Here is a 22561-nt window from a genome sequence, read left to right as displayed (position 1 = left end):
AGAATTAACAGGAAGCCAATGAAGAGAGGCCAATATGGGTGAGATATGCTCTCTCCTTCTAGTCCCCGTTAGTACTCTAGCTGCAGCATTTTGAATTAACTGAAGGCTTTTCAGGGAACTTTTAGGACAACCTGATAATAATGAATTACAATAGTCCAGCCTAGAGGAAATAAATGCATTAATTAGTTTTTCAGCATCACTCTGAGACAAGACCTTTCTAATTTTAGAGATATTGCGCAAATGCAAAAAAGCAGTCCTACATATTTGTTTAATATGCGCATTGAATGACATATCCTGATCAAAAATGACTCCAAGATGTCTCACAGTATTACTAGAGGTCAGGGTAATGCCATCCAGAGTAAGGATCTGGTTAGACACCATGTTTCTAAGATTTGTGGGGCCAAGTACAATAACTTCAGTTTTATCTGAGTTTAAAAGCAGGAAATTAGAGGTCATCCATGTCTTTATGTCTGTAAGACAATCCTGCAGTTTAGCTAATTGGTGTGTGTCCTCTGGCTTCATGGATAGATAAAGCTGGGTATCATCTGCGTAACAATGAAAATTTAGCAATGCCGTCTAATAATACTGCCTAAGGGAAGCATGTATAAAGTGAATAAAATTGGTCCTAGCACAGAACGTTGTGGAACTCCATAATTAACCTTAGTCTGTGAAGAAGATTCCCCATTTACATGAACAAATTGTAATCTATTAGATAAATATGATTCAAACCACCGCAGCGCAGTGCCTTTAATACCTATAGCATTAAAGGCACTTTAATGCCAAGCTCACTAAACGCCAAGACTGTTTTATGTCTTCGGTGAGCACTCAGATGGGTCAAATACTATCTACGTTGAATCCTCAGTCTAATTCTGACACGGCTACCAGTAGCACCAGTGTACCTCCTCCGGGGCCGTCAGCAGCCTCACTGGCTTCTCTACTTGAATCTGTTTTTTCAACCAGTTGTTTCGTCCTGAACGTAGTGTGAGTTGCACTTCGAACTTATGTCATCAGTGTTTCCGTCCGATCAGATGAAGATATCATTTATGATCACTCACCTGACTGGTCGAGCTGCAGCGTGGGCAACGGCAGAATGGGGTCGTCAGTCTACCACCTGTGCTTCGCTTCCTGCCTTCACAACGGCATTACAGCAGGTGTTTCAACACACTTCTCTGTGACACGAATCTGTGTGCTCACTCATGAGACTCAAGCAGGGCAGCCATCGCATTGCTGATTATTCCATAGACTTCCGTGTCCTGGCAGCAAAGAGCAAGTGGAACCCAGCAGCACTCCTTGATGTCTTCTTCCAGGGAATGTCAGACAACATCCAAGACCAGCTCATCACCGTTGACCTCCCTGAGGACCTCAATGAGCTCATTGCCCTGGCCATTCAGAACGACTGATGGCTCGACCTCGCAGAGCAGCTTGGTTATCAGATTGATGATCAGCCACACCACTGAACTGCTCGTCCTCCTCCAGTCACACCAGGACCGATTCGCTTCACTACAGCGCTGAAGAACCCATGCAGCTGGGATGCACTTGTCTGTCTTTGAAGGAACGGTGGCAACGCCGTGAGGATGGACTCTGTTACTACTGTGGATAGTCAGGTCACTTGATTTCCAGTTGTCAGGCCAGGGGTGCCTCCGGGTGGCCTAAATCAGAATTACGGGTGAGTCAGAATTCTATTGTTCCTTCCTCAGCTCAGAATGTTATTCCGGCTAAATTAATCTCTGATCATTTGTCAGTTTCCATTTCAGCTTTTGTTAATTCGGGTTCGGATGTAAATTTGATTTTGTCTTCTCTCGCCAGGTCTCTACACCATAAGCTGTTTAAGCTCTTGTGCCCTCTGGTGGTGCATGCCGTGGATGGTCATGAATTGGGTCAAATTACCCACCGCACTCAGTCTGTCAGAATGATCGTTTCTGTGATTCACTCTGAATCTATTAGCTTTCACATCTTTGATAATATGATTCACCCGATAATTCTGGGTCACCCTTGGTTACAACTACACAGTCCCAAATTTGATTGGTTGAAAGGGGAGATTATCTTTGGGGCCCTCTTGTAAGAATGCATGGCTGTTAAAACCTGAACGTACACAGCCAGATTCTAACCTGGATGTTGCGGGAGTGCCGTCATGTTATCATGATCTAGCACCCGTAATTAGTAAAGCTAAAGCTAAATCGTTACTGCCTCACCGGGAATACAACTGTGCTATCGAGCTCCTCGCCAGGGCAAGCCCACCTCTGGGAAAACTCTTTACTCTGTCGGCACCTGAAAGCATCGCTATGAACAAATACATCCAGGAATTGCTTGCAGCTGGTTTGATTAGACGGTCGTTGTCGCCCGCAGGGGCAGGGTTCTTTTTTGTAGAGAAAAAGGATAAGTCCCTCTGCCCCTTCATCGATTACCGGGGACTTAATGATATAACAGTAAAAAACTGTTATCCGCTGCCTGTTATCTCATCTGTCTTTGAGTTATTGGAAGGGGCCAAAATATTCACCAAGCTTGATCTTCACAATGCATACCATTTAGTCCGAATTAAACAAGTGGACAAATGGAAAACAGCATTTAACACACCCACAGGGCACTATGAGTAAACAAATTTGTCTTTGTTTATCTTGATGACATTTTGATTTTTTTTGTCTGACCTTGAAACCCACACCCATCATGTTCACACTGTACCACAAACCCTGCTGCAAAATAACCTATTTGTTAAAGCTGAGAAATGCGAGTTCCATAAACCAACAGTATCCTTCTTGGGATTCGTTATTGTGGAGGGTGAGATCATAATGGACCCTGAAAAGGTTGTGGTTGTGCGGGACTGGGCTGTTCCAAACTCCCGTAAGGAAGTTCAAAGATTCTTGGGTTTTGCAAACTTCTGTCGCAAGTTCATACGAAATTTCAGCATGATCGCAGCTCCATTGCATGAAGTGAGATCGTCCCTCCAGCCGTTCATCTGGACAGCGGGATGCGACGAGGCATTTAGGGTCCTAAAACATGGCTTTACTCCAGCCCCCGTGCTGCTCCTCCCTGACCCCACTTGACAGTTCGTGGTTGACGTTGATGCTTCTGACGTGGGTGTTGGAGCGGTTCTGTTGTAAATTAATTCCTCAGACAACAGTCTGCAACTGTGTGCCTTTCTGTCCAAGAAACTACCTGCTGCTGACTGTAACTATAGCATCAGGGAGCTCTTGGCGGTTAAAGTGGCCTTGGGGGAATGGCGTCACTAGTTGGAGGGGGCACAAATGCCATTCCTAGTTTACACCGATCACAAGAATTTAGCATATCTTCGAACTGCGAAACGCCTCAATGCCCATCGAGCTAGGTGGGCAATTTTCTTTATCCATTTCGAATTCATGCTTTCCTACCGACCGGGCTCCAAAAATGGTAAACCTGACACACTGTCATGGCAGGGCGAGCCGGTGAATGCGCCTTCGATCCAGGGACAGTCTTCCCTGCTTCCTGTTTTGTGTCAGCTTTAACATGGGAAATAGAATCTCGAATCAAGCCAGCTTTCGGTAATACACCAGTGCCTCCAGGTTGTCCATGGGGCAAATGTTTTGTGCCAGCAATACTCAGGGGAGATGTTATTAGGTGGAGTCATAATAGCCACTTCTCGTGTCACCCAGGAATTACAAAGACTGTCTTTGTAGTTGAGCAGAGATTCGGGTGGCCAGGATTACTAAAGGATGTGATGGATTGACTTGCCAATGCTTGCCAAATGTGTGCGATGCACAAATCCAATCCAAACATCGGTCTGCGGGCATATTACTGCCATTACCTGTTCCGACTCACCCATGGTCGCATATCACCATACACTTTGTAACCAGATTTCCACCTTGTAAGGGTGTTGTTGATAGGTTGTCTAAGATGGTTCACATTATTCCTCTGTCTAAAGTTCCCTCGGCTAAAGAGACGGCTGAGGTGATGCTCTCACAAGTTTTCAAATTTCATGGTTTTCCCTGGGATATTGTTTCCGATTGAGGACCTGAGTTTGTCTCAAAGTTCTTGAGGGAGTTCTACCACTTTCTCGGGGTCACCTCCAGCCTAACTTTGGGCTACCATCCACAGGCCAATGGTCAAACTGAATGCCTTAATCAGGAGCTAGAGAAAGGACTCTGGATTCTTGCCTTCCAGCATCCTGCCTCATGGTCATCACAACTCACATGGATTGAACTTGCTCACAACAGTCTGCCTTCAGCATCCTCAGGCTTTTCTCCCTTTCATGTCATTTATGGTCACCAACCTCCTCTTGTTTTCATCCACAGCTCTGAACTCCTCCATTCCCTCAGCCCTAGGACTCATTCTCTGTTGCAAACGAACCTGGGAGCAGGCTAGAAGGGCTCTGTTACACTACATGGTGGCTTACAAGACTGCTGTTGACCGGAGGAGAACCACTGCGCCACCGTATGCACCTGGACAGAAAGTTTGGCTCACGACATGCCACCTTCCCCTATGAGGACTGCCCAGAAAACTAGCTCCCAGATTTGTTGGTCCAGTCCCAGTTTCAAAGGTTATTAATCCAGTTTCTTTTCATCTCCATCTCTCAGGGTCAATGCACATCCATCCCACGCTTTATGTCAGCTATTTCAAGCCTGTTTATTCCAGCCTATTATGCCCTCCAGCCATTTGGATGGTAGCCCGGTTTTTACTGTGCGGCAGCTCCTAGACTCTCGCCGCTGTGGTTGTGGTATCCAGTACCTGGTGGACTGGGTGGGTTATGGCTCTGAGGAATGGTTTCATATTCCCCCCACTTCGTGTTGGACCCTGCTTTGATCCGTGATTTCCATGCTGCTCACCCTGGTTCCCCTGGGCTGTCGGGGGTTGGCCGTTGGGGGGATACTGTCAGCATTTATATTTTTGCTCTGTTTTAGTTGATTTGTTTTATTGTTTTTGTCTGGTGTTTGTTCTCTTGTTGGTTTTGTTCCTATCTCTCTTGTCTGTCGCTTGGTGCTTGGTGATGGGCGTTTCTCTGTCTGGCACCACCCTTGTTCTGGTGTTTTCCATGCACACCTGTTTCTGATCTGCAGCTCATCACCGGGGATTATATAAGGATCACTGGGTGCTCTTGTCCCTCACCAGATTGATGCGCCTTGTGCCTTCTTTCCAGCTCTGTTCATTGCATTCTCATAGTCCTGCCTGCCTCATTGTGTTCCTGACCTCCTGCCTGTTTGATCGACCAAGCCTAAACCTGATGATTTTTGTGCTACTTTATTTTTTTTTGGACTGCCTACTTGTGTACCAGCCTTTGCTATCCACCTTGGTAAACCTTTTAAAAAACCAGAGCTGTTTGTTCAGTCCTTACATTTGTATCCAACTGCTGCTGACCAACCAGCCTGACGATGACACAAGAAAGTGAAAACACTTATTTCCATTGTGGTCCATTTAAAAAGCACTTGACAAAATAGAAGTAAAAAAAAAAACTGATAATAATGATAATAATAATAGTGCATATATGATAACCTAAATCATTTTTAAATACATGAAGACAGTAAATTAACATCCAAAAAATTGCATAATTAACAGGAAAAAAAGGGGTTGACTTCTTCTAAAAACTGTTGAGGTCTAAGGTCTATTCTGGACTCACACATCATTCCAGCTCATTACAGAAACTTTGCATAACTTATTTCCACCCTTGAAAAATGTCAGCTACCTATTTCATAAACGCTACCCAATCTGGAGCCCATGGATCCCCACGGGCAACATGCTAGTTGATTATTAATCCTGATTTGTTGTCTTTGTATCGCACTGTAAACTGAAAACATTTTCAGGTTGTTAGGTCCGTCAGATTGTAAATAAAATCCACAATATTCTATGCAACATTTTGATTAAAGTTCTTTCAGTGTCTCACTTTTCCCTCGGGGTCTCCACAGCAGATATAATATGAATCTGCATGTTGATTTAGCACAAATTTTACACCAGTCGCCCATTCTGAGGCAACTACACATTACATGGAGAATGGGTACAGGTCATCTTGAATTGGAAAATTTCTATTTTGGAACAAGTGCACCAACCACTTGCCCACCATGTTGCCTCTCTGTAAGTTTTGATTTTTGTTGTTGTTGTTGTTGTTTATTTATTTATTTATTGCCTTGTTTTGTTTTGAAATTTGTGAAAATTCAATATTTGTACTTTTGCTGACATATTAATTAATACTGCATGTTAATAATTTAGACCAATTTTTAAGAAAAGCTACAGTGCCCCCAGTCACATTGAGCTGTTGGATTTAGTACAGTATGCCTTGCTTATGGGCCACATCTGTTACCAACAACTCATATGTCAGTTTTAATCCAATTAAAATAAAATGCAGCACAAACACATGCACATAAATCCCAAATTACATGCAACAGTCAGAGTTAAGAGTTCTGTGTTTGCTTCTGATCAGATTTTTTTTTTTCATGAGTAGGAAAAATTAAAAGCTGTACCTAATCATGAAATGATTGAATGTCATGTTCCACTGCTAATGTATTGGTGTTTGGAAAGCTTGACAGGCCAAAATAAAAATCTGTATTCTTATCCACTGGTTAAACATGGTAATAGTCACTGCCAAAATACTGAGGAAAACAATTCTGTGTTGTGTGCTCTCTCCCTTGTTTACCTTTGTGTTTGTTTATCTGACTGCTAACAAGATATCTCAGAAAGTGGGAGACAGATTTTGAAGATATTTTCTGCAGATTTGGACCTTGGCCCTGGGGAAAGTTTAGCAAATTTTGGTAGTATTCCAGATCTTTTGAAACTTTTCATTAATACCTCTTTATATCTATATCACTATTTCTCTTTATAATTCTTTCTTTATTGCATCTCAAAGATACACATCTCTTGTTTCTCATTTGACAGGTAGCAATGGTTATCAATAATTACCTCAGAGGAAGCATGTGCTCTCTGTGGGCAGTTTTTGTTTTGTGCCATACTGTGTAAATGTTTACTGGAAATTATTTACTGGAAATTCATCAAAATGTGCAAATAATTGTCACACCTACATTTTATGTCTGTTTTCTCACTATACATACATCTTCAACCACTTATCTGGGATCAGGTCGCGGGGGCAACAGCTCCAGCATGGGACTCCAAACTTGTCTCTCCGGGGACACATTGACCACCTCTGACTGGGGGATCCCAAGGCATTCCCAGGCCAGTAAGGAGATATAATCTCTCCACCTAGTCCTGGGTCTTTCCCGGGGTCTAATTCCCAGATGGATGTGCCTGGAACACCTCCCTAGGGAGGTGCCCAGGGGGCATCCTTACAGGATACCCGAACCACCTCAGCTGGCTCCTCTCATTGCAAAAGAGCAGCCTTTCTACTCCGAGCTCCTCACAAATAAATGAACTTCTCCTCCTATCTCTAATGGAGGCACCAGCCACCCTCCTGAGGAAACACATTTTGGCCACTTGTATCCATGATCTAGTTCTTTTGGTCATGACCCAACCCTCATGGCCATAGGTGAGAGTAGGAATGAAGATTGACCAGTAGATAGAGAGCTTCACCTTTTGGCTCAGCTCCCTTTTCTTCATAACAGTGCGGTAGAGCGAATACAATACCGCCCCTGCTGCACCAATTCTCTGGCCAATCTCATGCTCCATTGTCTCCTCACTCATGAACAAGACCCCGAGGTACTTGAACTCCTTCACTTAGGGCAAAACTTCATTCCCTACCTGTAGTAGGCAATCCATTGGCTTCCTGCTGAGAACCATGGCCTCAGATTTAGAGGTACAGATCCTCATCCCAGCTGCTTCACCCTCAGCTGCAAACTGATCCAGTGAGTATTGGAGGTCACAGGCTGATGAAGCCAAGAGGTCCACATCATATACAAAAAGCAGTGATAAGACCCTGAGCCCACCAAAATGAAGACCCTCTTCCCCTCGACTACGCCTTGTTATCCTGTCCATGAATATCACAAACAGGATTGGGAGAACCAGAACACAGTTCTCATTTTGTGAGTACAGAGATTGGACGGACCTAAGACTGGACTTCCTCACTCCATACTCCTGCAGCACCTCTCACAGTATCTCCCTGGATACCCGATCAGATGCCTTTTTCAAGTCTACAAAACTCCAGGATCCTTGTGAGAGTGAAGAGCTGGTCACTTGTTCCACGGCCAGGATGGAACCTGCATTGTTCCTCTTCAATCTGAGGTTCGACTATTGGCCGAACTGTCCTTTCCAGCACGCTGGAGTAGACTTTATCGGGGAGGCTGAGTAGTGTGATGCCGCTGAATTTGGCACACACACTCTGGTCCCCTTTTTTTAAATATGGAGAACACCACCGCCCTGTGGTTGGAATAACGTGAAAACAAATTTGTTTTCATGTTATGGAAACCCAGGCTGCATCCTGGATGAATGAATAATTTTGGCTTTTTTCCTCCTGAATGAGTATGCGTGAGACTCTGACCAGACTCAGACATGATTCAACAATGTATAGCATTCTCCAGGCTAAAAAACTACTTTCTGGGTGAAAGTGCTCTTTGCAGGAATGTTCATATTTGATAAAAATGGTTAAATCACTAAATGTTTCTTAAGAGCTTCTGGAAAGACCCATGAGTGGTTTCATTTTTGACTGAATGGCCTCATTTTAACTTATTGAGCTAAACATCTTTTTGTGTGCAGGTGGTTTATTGGTGTATGAGTGTTACAGAAAATAAGCTGTTGATGTGATAGCTGTAGTAGTGCAGTATCAAAGGGTCGATTTAACCACCCGGGTCTACCGGTTCTCTCCTGCATTCATGTCAGAATAGATCATGTTTATGAAGGCCTTTAACATACCTTTTGGCTCTGCTGGAATGTGCTGTGTAAAATCTACCAGTGATGTCATGTTGTAGCCACACAGAGTTTCGTGGGTGTGATGATCCCAGCTGGACTTATCACTGTTTGCATTTTTTAAAATAGGTCTTATTCCAGTCAATACACTCATTCAGTTGAGTTGAAATTAGTTCATTAGTTTGTAATTGATTAATCATTTAGCTAATTTATCAAGGAAAAATGCAGATATGTTTTCTTTCAAATTAGGAAATATAAAGATTTGCTATTTCTTCCTGGTAAATTATGTATCTTGGAGAAACCACTATAAGACATCACTTTGGGATTTGAAAAGCGCCACTTGGCTGCTTTGCATCTTTTTAGAAAAGTTTTTTTAAAATAAAGGGCAAGGTGGTGACATGGAGGTTAGCGTAGTGTGCGTGTGACCAGAGGATCCTTGGTTTGATTCTCTGTCAGACTAACAGCTCAAGGTACCTTTGAGTAGGGTGACCAAACGTCTTGTTTTCCCATGTCTAGTTTTTCATGTCCTGTCCTGGCCGTCCTGGGTTTTCTTTTTTAGAAAGTGATTAAATCTCGCTGTTCAGAAATGACCAATCACAGCAGAGCCAATACCAGCCACTTGCTCCCTCCCCCATAGTGCCAAAACCCTCCCCCACGTTTCGAGTGAGAGAGCAGAAATCCACTGTGCGCCAGCAGGAATAAACTTCGAGAGGGCGGGGAGCGCGCTGGTCACATATTCCACCTCGCTTGCAGCACCTTTTTCCTCGTGTGCACGCGCAGAAATAATTTGGGTGCTTGCAGCAGTATCTACACATGCAAAATAATAAAATACGCCCTTGCATGTTTTATCGCAAGAGTGGTTTTGGCACCGATCTGATGCCATAAAAATTTACTCGATTTGAGGCACAAGAAGTCAATGTGCGGAATACAGTGACCCAGCTAGACACCATTGGAAAAACAGACCTTCCAGAAATGTTTCCAACTATGGCAGAAGCACTGAATGACATGTGTGTAGTCCAAAGGAGACTCCCTTGAAGGGGATTAGCATTTCAGACCCCCGGGTGAATATTTATATTTTTCGCAACCAAACGTTGGATACTTTTTGAATGCACTTCATATATCCATCTATCAATTTTCTGAACCCGCTCATTCCAGTTAAGGGTCACAGAGGTCTGGAGCCTATCACACTGCTCATTGGGCGAGAGGCGGGGTACACCCTGGACAGGCTGACATTCTATTATAGCACCTTAATAATTTATCATAATGTAGCATATTTTACATGTATAAACAGATGTGTTGGGCTGTTCAACACAGAGGTTGGCCAGTTTGTTAAGTCAAGTATTTTATCAGAAGAGATTTACTACTACTGATGACCCCAACTACAATCAGCAAAAATATTAACCCAGCACTTGTGTTTTCGATCCTGTTCTTCATAAGTTGAAGTAAAATATCTGCGACATAAAAAGCTGTTCAGTCTTTTCCACAGCATATTTGTGCATGTCCAAGGCAGACCTGTTCAATAATCCTACTGTTTAATCAGCATTTTGATATGCCACACCTGCCAGCAGGATGGATTATATTGACAAGGGTGAAGTGCTCACTAACATATATTTTAGCACATTTCTGAATGGAATGGAGGGTGGAAATATTACAATATTTAACTTATATTCATGAACTATAGAATGCAGTGCTAAAGTGCCCTCAGCTGTATGAGCATGTAATCAATGAAAGAGTGTGTAGAAAGAATGTGACCTTTTGACCACTAAAAAATGGGTCAATGCTAGCCATCTTTGAACTTGTCCAAGGATGTTCCCTGTGAAGTTCAAGACCCTGGCAGTAATATGACTGGACTTAGGCTGAGCACAGACAGACGGACGCAAAGTCTTCGCAATACCCAATGACCATAATTGGCCTTGGGTAAAATGGGAGAGGAAACAGAAGTATTGCATTTATATTTTTGTTGATTGTACTTAGGCAGAACAGCGGATTTCATTTTATTTTGTTTTATTCATTTAAATACTGACTCAGTTTTCATTGATGTATGTCTGAATGTTTTGCTGTAGTACCATATGTGTGTCTTAGTACTTGTGTTCATCATGTTGTAGGAACACCGAAGATGTACTTTAGGGAATCACCTCCCACTTGTGGACAAACATCTTCACAAAAAGGTAAATCATTTGGCTTTTGGTGAGCTATAGAGTTGCGATGAGGTCAGAGGTCGAAAGTTAAGTCTCCATGGAATCATTGTTAGTCAGTGCCTCGTCCCCCAAAGAGACAAAAACAAGTGTGTATGTGTTGTGCATATTGGCTGTTTCTTGTTATCTTGTCAAGTCAGCATGAATAAAAGCTGAGGGGAGCGCAGTGATTTACTAATTAATATTTTACTTTGTCTGCCACTCTGCTTGGAGACAGAGGCAAATAGAGAGAAGCGATAACGGCGTTCTCTCACACACGGATGAAGAGATGTGGCTATAGAAAGATAGATTGTATGAAGAAGTCCCTCAGTTAAGATAACAACGGAAATAATGTGATAAAATCAGTGTCATTTCAGAAGCAGATGGGTTGAATTCAAGTCTGTTGCTGGAAACAGAAAGCATAGCAGTGACAGATCCAGCTGACTCTGAATCTCTCCCTCTCTCTCTCTCTCTCTCTCTCTCTCTCTTTCTCTGTCTCTCTCTCTGGCTCTGTCAGAGTGTTGTGACAGGCGAGTCGTTGGTGTTGTGGGAGTAGCAGTCTTAAAGTGCTCATTATCCTGTAAGGCTTCATTCTTGGGGGCAAACAAAGGCTGCTGTGAAATTGTAGCCTGTGCTTCCTCGCAGGTCATGGTGCATATTCCATGCAAACACATGCACACACCATAACTGCTACCTTCACTACCTGCTCAGACCCACTACAGCACCCTCAGCTTGTATTTCAAATATCAGCGCTGATCAACACACAGCTGCGGACCCATGGCACAGAAGATCTTCAGCACTGTACACAGATGAGGACTAACCGTGGCAAACCTAAAGTGAGGGGTCCAATATTACCATGAAAACTTCACACACACACACAAAATCACTGTCAAAGCTTCAAATGTTTATCAAATGCTTGAATTTATCCGAAAGTCCTAAAATATTAAGCTCTCTGCTGTTTAAGCTCATTTAAAGTTTGCTGGACAACATTTAGGCAAGCCTCTGATATATTGGGAGAATATAGTTTGGTCAGATGAGACCAAAATTTAACTCTTTTGGATGCCACAATATACACCGTAAATGGAACTGCAAATCAGCCCAAAAACACCACACCAACAGTGACATTTGGAGGTGGGAACATCATGGTGTGGGGCTGTTTTTCAGAATACGGCACATGGTAAACTTCATGTAATTGAGGGAATGATGAATGTGAAAAAGTACAGAGACTTTCTTGATAAATATCTACCAGGAGAATGAAAATGAAACGAGGGTTGACATTTCAGCAAGACAATGATCTCAAACACACAACCAAGGAAAAACTCTCAACTGGTTTCAGAGAATGGAAACAAAGCTGTTAGAATGGTCCAGCCAATTACCTGACTTGAATCCAATAGAAAATCTATGGATAAACCTAAAGATCAGAACCTTCATCATTTGAAGACTGTTTGTGTGGAGGAATGGACCAAAATCACATCTGAGCAATGAATGCGATTAGTTTCTCCATACAGGATATGTCTTGAATCTGTCATTTATTAAATAAATTTCAGTAAGTGTGTTCAATACTTATGTTACCCGCTGTATACTGGGCAAACCGTGAATGATGACAACAGTACCCTACTGGCAGAAGGTTTTCTGAAGAGTGGTTTTGAAGCACAAATAGCGCAGCTCTGGGTGACACCAAACTTTAGTGTTGTAGATGTGCATGTGGGTGTGAATGTGTTTGTTTGTTTATATCTGGCCCTGCGACAGACTGGCGTCTTGTCCAGGGTCTACCTCACCTCGTACCCTGTGACTGCTGGAAAAGGCTCCAGCTCCCTGTGAACCTTAATTGGAGTAAGCGGGGATGGATGGATGGATGGATGGATGGATGGATGGATGGATGGATGGATGGATGGATGGATGGATGGATGGATGGATGGATGGATGGATGGATGGATGGATGGAAACTAAACCAAACTAACTACATTCCTTGATCTATAAAATACAACAAATCTATAACACTAACAACACTCCTAAACTAAGATGTACTACTAATAATGTACTACTAATAAAAACAAACAAACCCTGAACTCCCATAATGCATTGTAATGCAATGCATTATGATCGACAGTATGTCTGCTTTAAAAGACAGCGTGTACATGCAAACCTTTACTTTTATTAAGTGAAAAGACACTTATTTATGGAGTTAAATTTATCTTATTAATACCTGCAAATGCACTGAGAGTGAACTAGAAATAGTCCTTGATTTGCACACATTTTATGATCCACAAACACAAATTTCTGATTTGTAACTTTGTTGGTTTTTACAAATAGATGTGTATTTATAAATACGGCATTTTTATACATTTGTATAAAAAAGGATTTGCAAAACTGAAATTTGTGAAGTGTGACTCAGCATGTTGGCCGCTTTTCACACTCCCATCCAGTAGCTGGCAGTGTTCTATGCATTTTGACGGGGGGTGATGAGACGAGTCTGACTTCCCATTATGCCTTTTGGCACTTGTGTTAGTTTACCGCTCAAAAATTCAAAATTAGTACATTACTTTAAAAGTGCAATATTTTCACTTTGTAAAAATGACAGAGTTGCTTTTAATGTGTTGATAAACTGTCCGGAATTCATCTGTTTATAAATGAAACCATGAGTGAAAGTGCCTTGTGTTTGATCGACACTACCACCGTAAAAGTTAAGTGAGACGTCTTTGCAGCAGCCAACATGGTGCTTAAAGACAAAAGCGCTCGCTTGTTTGGGGTTTGTGATCGCTTTGCATTGAATTTACTCAAAAGCCTGCAGCGCTAAGTCAAAACTGGTTTAGCAGTCGCCGACAGTGTGCCATTAGCAATTAGCTGTAGCTTCCGCTAATTTTTTTTAGTAGTTTATCGGTTTAGTGTTAGAAAAGTTCATTTTTCAGTTAGCGGATTAGTGGTTATCAAAGCTAACTTTTCAGTTAGCTGTGCCCACCACTGCTTATATATATTACTTTGAAACCACCCCCAAATCCAAACTCAAAATGCCAACCCTAGTGAGGTTCTTAGTTTGGGTCTCATTAGTATAAGGTCACTGTCCTCAAAATCACTGTTGATAAATGATCTAATTGTGGGACACCGCCTAGATATGATTGGTTTATGTGAAACCTGGCTGAAGTCTATTTGTGTCCTCCCCTTAAACAAAGCCTATCCACATGCGTACACATTTTGTCATCTCTAAAATTCTTAAAAAAGTGATTTCATGGCAGCTCATGCCCCACCTTACTGAGAACTACCTTTTTTGAGCCACTACAGTCTGCATTTAGAACACACCATTCCACAAAGATAGCTCTTACTAAAGTGGTAAATAATTTCCTGCTTGCTATGGACTTGGACACCACCACAGTTCTGTTACTATTACATCAGTGCTGCTTTCAATACAGTGGGTCATTGTATACTACTCAAAAGGCTGAAAAAAGTCAGCAGACCGCAGAGGCTTCTCTTATCGTGCGCCTGTATTGTGAAATGATCTCCCTGCAGAGATAAAACAATCAGATTATGTTGAGACATTCAAGTCAAGACCAAAAACGCATCTATTCTCCTTCTCGTATGGCTAGCATACCAGTGTAGTATGGAAGTGGGCTTTCTCTCCTTTTAATTCATATTATTAGCAACGGAACAGGTCTCGGCCTGTTCCGTTGGGTTTCTTAGTGACGCACAGGGCTAGCTGCCAGTGACCACCTTGGTAATCTCTCTGCTTCTCTGTTCCCTGCCAACTGATTCTGCTGTTTTTCTCTCTGTCCAAGGCACTGGTGACAACTTTGATGGATCCTGGCCCTGCACCCCAAGGTGCCAGACTGACATCAGGATTCCTTGCCTGTTGCACCAATGACTGGAAGTCGTAGGACGTGCCAATGCTGGACATGTACTCACAGGGATTAAATACCCAAGATGGACAGTTTTTAGTTTCAATTAAGAACTCTGTTGTTGTTGCTATTCTGTCTTTTTTCTGTTTCTGTTTTCCATTTCTTCTGTTTAAGAAATTCTTGTAAAATTTGTAAAAACCTTGTAGCTGTTAGAATGGCCTAAGCAGTGGGTCAACCCTCTGAGTCTAGTGTGAGGTTTCTTCCTCATTATCACCAGAGGGGGTTTTTCCTTACCACTGTCACCAGTGTGCTTGCTCACGGTGGGGGGGGGGGATTACTCTTGTGAAGTGTTTTTAGGCAGCACTGTGGTGCTTTGGCACTATACAAATAAAATAAACTGAAGTGAATTGAAATGGAATACAAGCATTACTATAAAGCGCTTTGACCTTCTGATATAAATGGGAAAGTGCTATCCAAATGCAGTCAATGTAGATGGTCCATTAGGAGAATTAACCAAAAAGCAAGCCATGTTACAGGTATTTGTGATAAAATGTTCAGAAAGGACAGGCACAGTCTGTCAAGTACAGTTGTCATGGAGGGGAAAACTAGCTGTTGTACCATTTCATTTATTTGTTCCATTTATATTGCACCAAATCACAACAAAGCTGCTGCAAGGTGCTTCACACAAGGTCTAACTTTACCAACCCTTACCAACTTACCAGGTTGTAAACATGCCATACAAGGAACTGCAAGATTTTGCAGTTTTGGGTTTCCTTTATTTCAGACAGCCAAAATTTGGGGCTTGCATTCTACCACATTTGCTAGGTTAAGTTGTTAGCTCACGTGATGGTGGCCGCAACTCCATCTGCTGGCAGACATGTTGATAGCATATTACATAAGCTAAACAAAGGTGATATTTATGTAATTTTTTCTAGTGCATACAAGTTCAAGTTTAAGCTGGAGACCTACAAGATGATAGCAATTATGGGTTTTACTCTACACAAGCTGCAAATATGGGCTTACCCACTCACTCACTTATCTATATTTTTGCTGTACATGCTCTATGTTGTTAACTGTGCAAGGAACATTGAGATTGGGCATTTTTGGTTATTTTCAGTTGCAATACTAATATATACACTCACCAACCACTTTATTAGGTACACCTTCCTAGTACCGGGTTGGACCCACTTTTCCCTTCAGAACTGTCTTAATTCTTCTTTGTAGCATCGATTCAACAAGGGGTTGGAAACATTCCTCAAAGATGTTGGTCCATATTGACATAATAGTGGCCCATTCAACCAGTCTGCCCATTTTCCTCTGACGTCTGACATCAACAAGGCATTTTCATTCACACAACTGCTGCTCACTGGATATCTTTTCTTTTTCAGACCATTCTCTGTAAACCCACATTCAGAGTCAGTTAAATCCCCTTTCTTCCCCAATCTGATGCTCAATTTGAACTTCAGCAAGTTGTTTTCACCACATCGAAATGCCTAAATGCTGCCGTGTGAGCTATTTGTGTGAACAAGCAATTGAATAGGTGTAATAAAGTGGCTGGTGAGTGTATATACTACGAGGTATTGAGTCTTATAGAGTATAGAGTCTATAATCATATCCTAGAGTCTGTAATGAGGTCTGCCCTAGTTACCAATGCCCCACTACAGAACAGAAGAAAAACAGTTGGACTTTAAGTTTGGCTGTTTCCTAAACCACACATGTAAGGGGAGAAATATACTTCCATTTTTACCACGCATTCATGTGATCACAACACAACCAGTCATGTAACTGGATGTGTTGAGATCTCTGACTTTCCACCTTTGCTTGTTGCTGCTGATCATCTTGATACTGCCCCTCCTGTTCATGTGTATATTGCACCGTGTGTACATGTTGCATTAATCTCTGAAGACACGCGAGCCTGACATCGTTTTCACCCAATGCGTAGTTAAAATCAAGTACATTTCCGCTCTAAGACAGAGTGTTAGCTGACGGTTTAGAGCGTAAGGGTTTTCCATTCACTGTAGGTGGACATTAAATCTGCCAGGGTGGAGTAAGTGACCGCTGTGTGTCCTCCAGGCCTTGAATCAGTGCCATGTTTTGAGAATCTACATTATCAGGCAGGAAGTGCCAACTGTTCAGGCAGCTGTTTGTTCTTAGTACAGTACTGTTCCATAATGGGAACCACGTATTTGTACCACAACCATCAACTTAGTGCAGGATGTTTTATTTTTTTAATGGGATGTTTTTTGTCTGTCAGCAGCTTTCCTTTGTGAAAATTAATGCTGTGTGTGTCCTCGTCAGGTAACAGGTTCTCACTGACCTCCTTTGGAGCTCTTTACATCTCTGATGTTCAGAAGGAGGATGCTCTCTCCACATACCGGTGCATCACCAAACACAAGTACAGTGGCGAGACACGCCAAAGCAATGGTGCCAGGCTCTCCGTAATGGGTAAGTGGCTCAGTCCTTTTTGTCTGCTTGCTAGATTTGACATTTATTACGTCCACCAAGGACGTAATAAAATCATTGGCATTTATTTATTTGTCTGTCTGTCTGTTGGGAGAATTATGTCAAAACTACGGCATGGATTTTGATTAAATTTTCACCACAGATGGATATTACGCCATGGAAGAAACCATTAAATTTTGGAGGTGATCCAGATCCAGATTCTGGATCAAGTTTCACTTTATATAGGCTTTTAAGGATTACTGTTAGCAGGATTACGCCAAAACTACTGCACGGATTTTGACAAAATTTTCAACACAGATACATATTAGGCCCTGGAAGACTCCATTAAATTTTGGAGGTGATGCGGATCAGAATCTGGATTCTGGATCAAGATTTCACCCTATGTACGCTTTGAAGGATTACGTCAAAAGTACTTCACGGATTCTCACTAAATTTACACCACAGATAGATATTAGGGTATGGAAGACACCACTGAATTTTAGAGGTGATCTGGATCCAGACTGGCGGATCTCTGATTGCTCTTGTTTCTCTGTATATCAGTTCCCAAAAAAAATAAAATCTAAAATGTCATCCTGTCTCTGCTTTCCAGACCCCAATGAGTCCTCGCCTACCATCCTGGACAGTTTCCAAGCAGGGGAGGTGTATGCGGGACAGAGCGTCGAGCTCCCCTGCATAGCAGGAGGTTACCCCAGCCCCACCGTGCGCTGGCTAAAAGATGGCCGGCCGCTGCCCTCAGATGCACGCTGGACACGACGCCTGACAGGGCTGACCATTAGCGACCTGAGGCAGGAGGATAGCGGCAGCTACGCATGTGAGGTCACCAACAGCTTTGGCTCAAAGGAAGTGTCTGGACAGCTTCACATTATAGGTGCGTGAGCACAACTACACACTCACACATTCACAAACAAACCCACAGAATCCCACACTGCTAGTTTAAGGTGTCAGACCGACAGTCTGGACTGGATTCACAGACTCCTTTTCCTTTTAGTTTGAGGCAGAAAACCCACACACTGTTCATCTGGCCGACAGTGTGTATGTAACAAACGTGTGCGAGCTGTATGACGCCCTGACATATCAGGTCTCAAAAACAGAGACAGGCCGGTAATTCAGTGAGACTGAATCCTTAACGCTGCTGCCAGCACCATTCACCATCACAGGGAAGGAAGGAGAAAGAAGGAGATCAACACAAGGGGCCAAGACAGAGACAATCGGACGTCCAAACTGTGCTGCAGAGACTTCACGTGCACCGTAATAAGGACAGAGAATAATCGAGGTGAAGAAAAATGCAGTGTGTGAAATACACATAGAAACAAAGCAGAGGAGAATGAGAGACAGAAGGAGAGAATAGAGGAGGTAGGCTTTGCCAGTGGGCACATCATGGCAGCACATTGTGTGACTCCGACAGGGGGAGGGAGGGAGGGACACAACGACGCCCCCCAGCGCTCACCACCAGCTGCCTTATTGCTCGCTGACATTTGCACAAACACATACATCCATGCAGAAGTGGACAGAGATGAGAAGAGATATCTCCAGCTGTTTATTTAATGAGTGCGTCATACCGATTGAGCCATCGCCCACTGATTGATGGGCTCGCCCTCACTCTCTGCACATATGTGCGTAAAACCACTGGCGGTGTCGCACATGATAGACAGGATCACTTCAAAAATGCACTAGAGGAGGAGTAGAGGTTATGTTTGTTTGGCTGTGTACAAAATGTCTCAGAAGGGATTTTGGCAACAACAAGAACCAAAACTATTTTGTTGGTGATCTGACTCTGCCCCAGTTTTTACCGCATGTTTTTCTGTAACATTGTTTTCCTAGTGTTTCTCTTTTTAAAAAAAAATAGGTATCTGCCTTATGATGTCACAAAGATTTGGCATTGTTTCACTGTAAAAAAAAAAAACTTTTTGAATTAATTTAAAAACTAGTGGTGTAATGGACCCGTGTTGATCCTTATAGGGGACAGAACAAGTTATCTTTGCTGATGTGATAAATTGTCTGATCCATGACGAAAAAGTGTGATCTGTTCCAAACTGTGAGTTTTGTGGTCCACTGCACCCATCATAAAAAAAAAATTAGTGTCCAGACTGCATGGCAATTTTCACCTAAATGAACTTAAGTTCATTTAGGTGAAACTGAATCCTTAATGCTACTGCCAGCACCGTTCACCATCACAGGGAAGGAAGGAGAAAGAAGGAGATCAACACAAGGGGCCCACTTATGGTTTAAAGAGAAGTTGAGGTAACTTTAATAAAGATTCAATGAGCACAACCATCACAGCTTTTGCTGTCATAGTCACAAATAATTGATTTACAGTGAGGACAATAAGTATTTGAACACCCTGTGATTTTGTAAGTTATCCTACTTAGAAATCATGGTGGGGTCTGAAATTTTCATCTTAGGTGCATATCCACTGTGAGAGACATAATCTAAAAAAAAAAAACAATGCAGAAATCACAATGTATGATTTTTTAATAATTTATTTGTATGTTACTGCTGCAAATAAGTATTTCAACACCTGCCAACCAGCAAGAATTCTGGCTCACACAGACCTGTTAATTTTTCTTTAAGAAGCCCTCTTATTCTGCACTCTTTACCTGTATTAATTGCACCTGTTTGAACTTGTTACCTGTATAAAAGACGCCTGTTCACACACTCAGTCAATCACACTCCAACCTGTCCACCATAGCCAAGACCAAAGAGCTGTCTAAGGACACCAGGGACAAAACTGTAGACCTGCACAAGGCTGGGATGGACTACAGGACAACAGGCAAGCAGCTTGGTAGAAGACAACTGTTATGATTATTTATCAGAAAGTGGAAGAAACACAAGATGACTGTCAATCTCCTTCGGTCTGGGATTCCATGCAAGATCTCACTTTGTGGGGTAAGGATTCAAATTTCAAAATTTCAAATTTCAAATTTATTAATTTATATAGCGCCAATTCACAATGAAATAGTCTCAAGGCGCTTCACACAACATAAAAAAAACGTAAAAATTTAAAACACAATAAAAAGACGACCATAAAAGAAAGACAACCATAAAAGAATACAAAAATAAAAACACTTCATAATACTAATGATATAACAGGGAAAACAAATGAGTCTTTAATCGTGACTTAAAAGTCTCCACAGTATCCGACTGCTGTATGTGTGCCGGGAGATTGTTCCAGAGAGCTGGGGCACAGTAGGAGAAAGCTCTGTGACCGGCAGACTTTTTATTCACCCTGGTAACACACAGAAGTCCTGCACCCTGAGAACGCAGGGCCCGAGCTGGTACATAGGGGCTTACCAGGTCAGCCAGATAGGGAGGTGCAAGTCCATGAACACTTTTATAAACTTATAACAGTACTTTAAAATCCGATCACATCCGATCCGAAAACAGGCGTTATGTGGTCAAACTTTCTGCTTTGTGTCAAAAGTCTGGCAGCAGCGTTTTGAACCAGTTGAAGACCCCTAATCCTGGACTGCGGTAAGCCAGAAAATAGAGCATTACAATAGTCCAATCTAGAAGAGACAAATGCATGAATCAAAGTCTCAGCATCACCCATAGACAGGATGGGACGAATCTTTGCTATATTTCGCAAATGGAAGAAAGCAGTCCTCGTAATGTCTCTAATGTGGAGCTCAAAGGACAACGTAGGATCAAAAATTACTCCAAGGTTCCTCACTTTATCCGTATGATGTATAACACATGAACCAAAGCTAAGTGCTAGCTGATCAAATTGATGCCGATACCTCGCTGGACCAAGAACCATAACTTCAGTCTTATCAGAATTTAAAAGTAGGAAGTTACTAGACATCCAACTTCTTACTGATGCAAGGTGATCTTCCAAAGATTTTATGTGAATAAGGTTACCAGCAGTTATTGGCATGTATAATTGAGTGTCATCAGCATAGCAATGAAAGGGAATCCCAAAGCGCCACAGTATATTCCCAAGGGGTGCTACATAAAGGGAAAGCAGAGGGCCTAAAACGGATCCCTGCATAACCCCAAACTTCATGTCCCTACGATCAGAGGAGGTGCCATTACACAATACACAGTAAGAACAACTGGACAGGTATGACGTCAACCATGCAAGAGCAGTTCCAGTAATCCCAAAGTGATTCTCCAGCCTATTGAGTAAAATATGATGATCCACAGTATCAAACGCAGCACTAAGATCCAGCATCACCAAGACTGTAGTTGTATCTGAGTCCATTGCTCGCAAAAGGTCATTCACTACTTTAGTAAGTGCTGTCTCTGTGGAGTGATATTTTCTAAAAGCAGACTGCAGTGGCTCAAAAAGATTATTCTCAGTGAGGTAGTCCACGAGCTGTCGCGAAACCACTTTTTCCAGGATTTTAGAACAAAATGATAGATTTGATATCGGTGTATAATTTTTCAATACTCCAGGGTCGAGACTGGATTTCTTAAGTAATGGTTTAATCACTGCAGACTTGAAACATTTAGGAACAGATCCAGAAGTTAATGAGCGATTTATAATTTCCAGCACAGTCGGTCCAAGAGTGGGCCACAGGTCCTTAAACAGTTTTGTTGGTATAGGATCAAGTAAACAAGTTGTGCTTTTAGTAGACGTCATGAGCTCCGTCAGTGCGCCAAGCGAGATACCATCAAAATCTGTAAATCTGGGTAACACCTCAGTGGGCGCATCCACCTCCATAGCAGTATGCAGTGGTTGGACCAAAGCCTGCTGAGATAGGCTCAACCTAGTATCCTCAATTTTCTTCTCGAAATAGTCCAAGAAGTCCTGTGCTGAAAAGGGAGAGTGAATAACAGGTGGCTGTCCATGAATGGAGGATGATTCTGAGAAAGCTCAGAACTACACAGGAGGACCTGGTCAATGACCTGAAGAGAGCTGGGACCACAGTCACAAATATTACATTAGTAACACATGATGCTGTCATGGTTTAAAATCCTGCAGGGCAGCAAGGTCCCCCTGCTCAAGCCAGCACATGTCCAGGCCTGTTTGAAGTTCACCAGTGACCATCTGGATGATCCAGGGGAGGCATGGGAGAAGGACATGTGGTCAGATGAGACCAGAATAGAGCTTTTTGGAATCAACTCCACTTACCATGTTTAGAGGATGAGAACAACCCCAAGAAAACCCTAATCCTAACCCTAAACCCTAACCCTAACCCATCCCAACTGTGAAGCATGGGGGTGGAAACATCATACTCTGGGGGTGCTCTTCTGCAAAGGGGACAGGACGACTGCACTGTATTGAAGGGTGGGTGGATGGGGTCATGTATTGCGAAATTTTGGCAACAGAACCTCCTTCCCTCAGTAAGAGCATTGAAGATGGGTCATGGCTGGGTCTTCCAGCATGACAGTGACCCCAAA

General features: G+C 42.6%; 1 protein-coding gene and 1 long non-coding RNA gene across 2 annotated transcripts in view; one reads left to right on the top strand and one right to left on the bottom strand.

Annotated features, from left to right (window-relative positions):
- Positions 1-22561, top strand: part of LOC117517607 (Down syndrome cell adhesion molecule-like protein 1 homolog) — a 243800-nt gene that overhangs the window by 120312 nt on the left and 100927 nt on the right. Inside the window, 2 exon segments of the mRNA XM_034178694.1 lie at positions 17054-17200; positions 17808-18086. Coding sequence (XP_034034585.1) covers positions 17054-17200; positions 17808-18086 — 426 coding nt within the window.
- Positions 6739-16029, bottom strand: LOC117517608. The gene is made up of 3 exons (XR_004562769.1): positions 15894-16029; positions 7863-7867; positions 6739-6749 (listed from the first exon to the last, which is right to left on the bottom strand). It is a non-coding gene; the product is annotated as an uncharacterized LOC117517608 (long non-coding RNA).

This window comes from Thalassophryne amazonica, chromosome 9 (assembly GCF_902500255.1).
Source record: "Thalassophryne amazonica chromosome 9, fThaAma1.1, whole genome shotgun sequence".
NCBI classification, from domain to species: domain Eukaryota; kingdom Metazoa; phylum Chordata; class Actinopteri; order Batrachoidiformes; family Batrachoididae; genus Thalassophryne; species Thalassophryne amazonica.
This window is presented reverse-complemented; position numbering and strand designations above follow the sequence as displayed.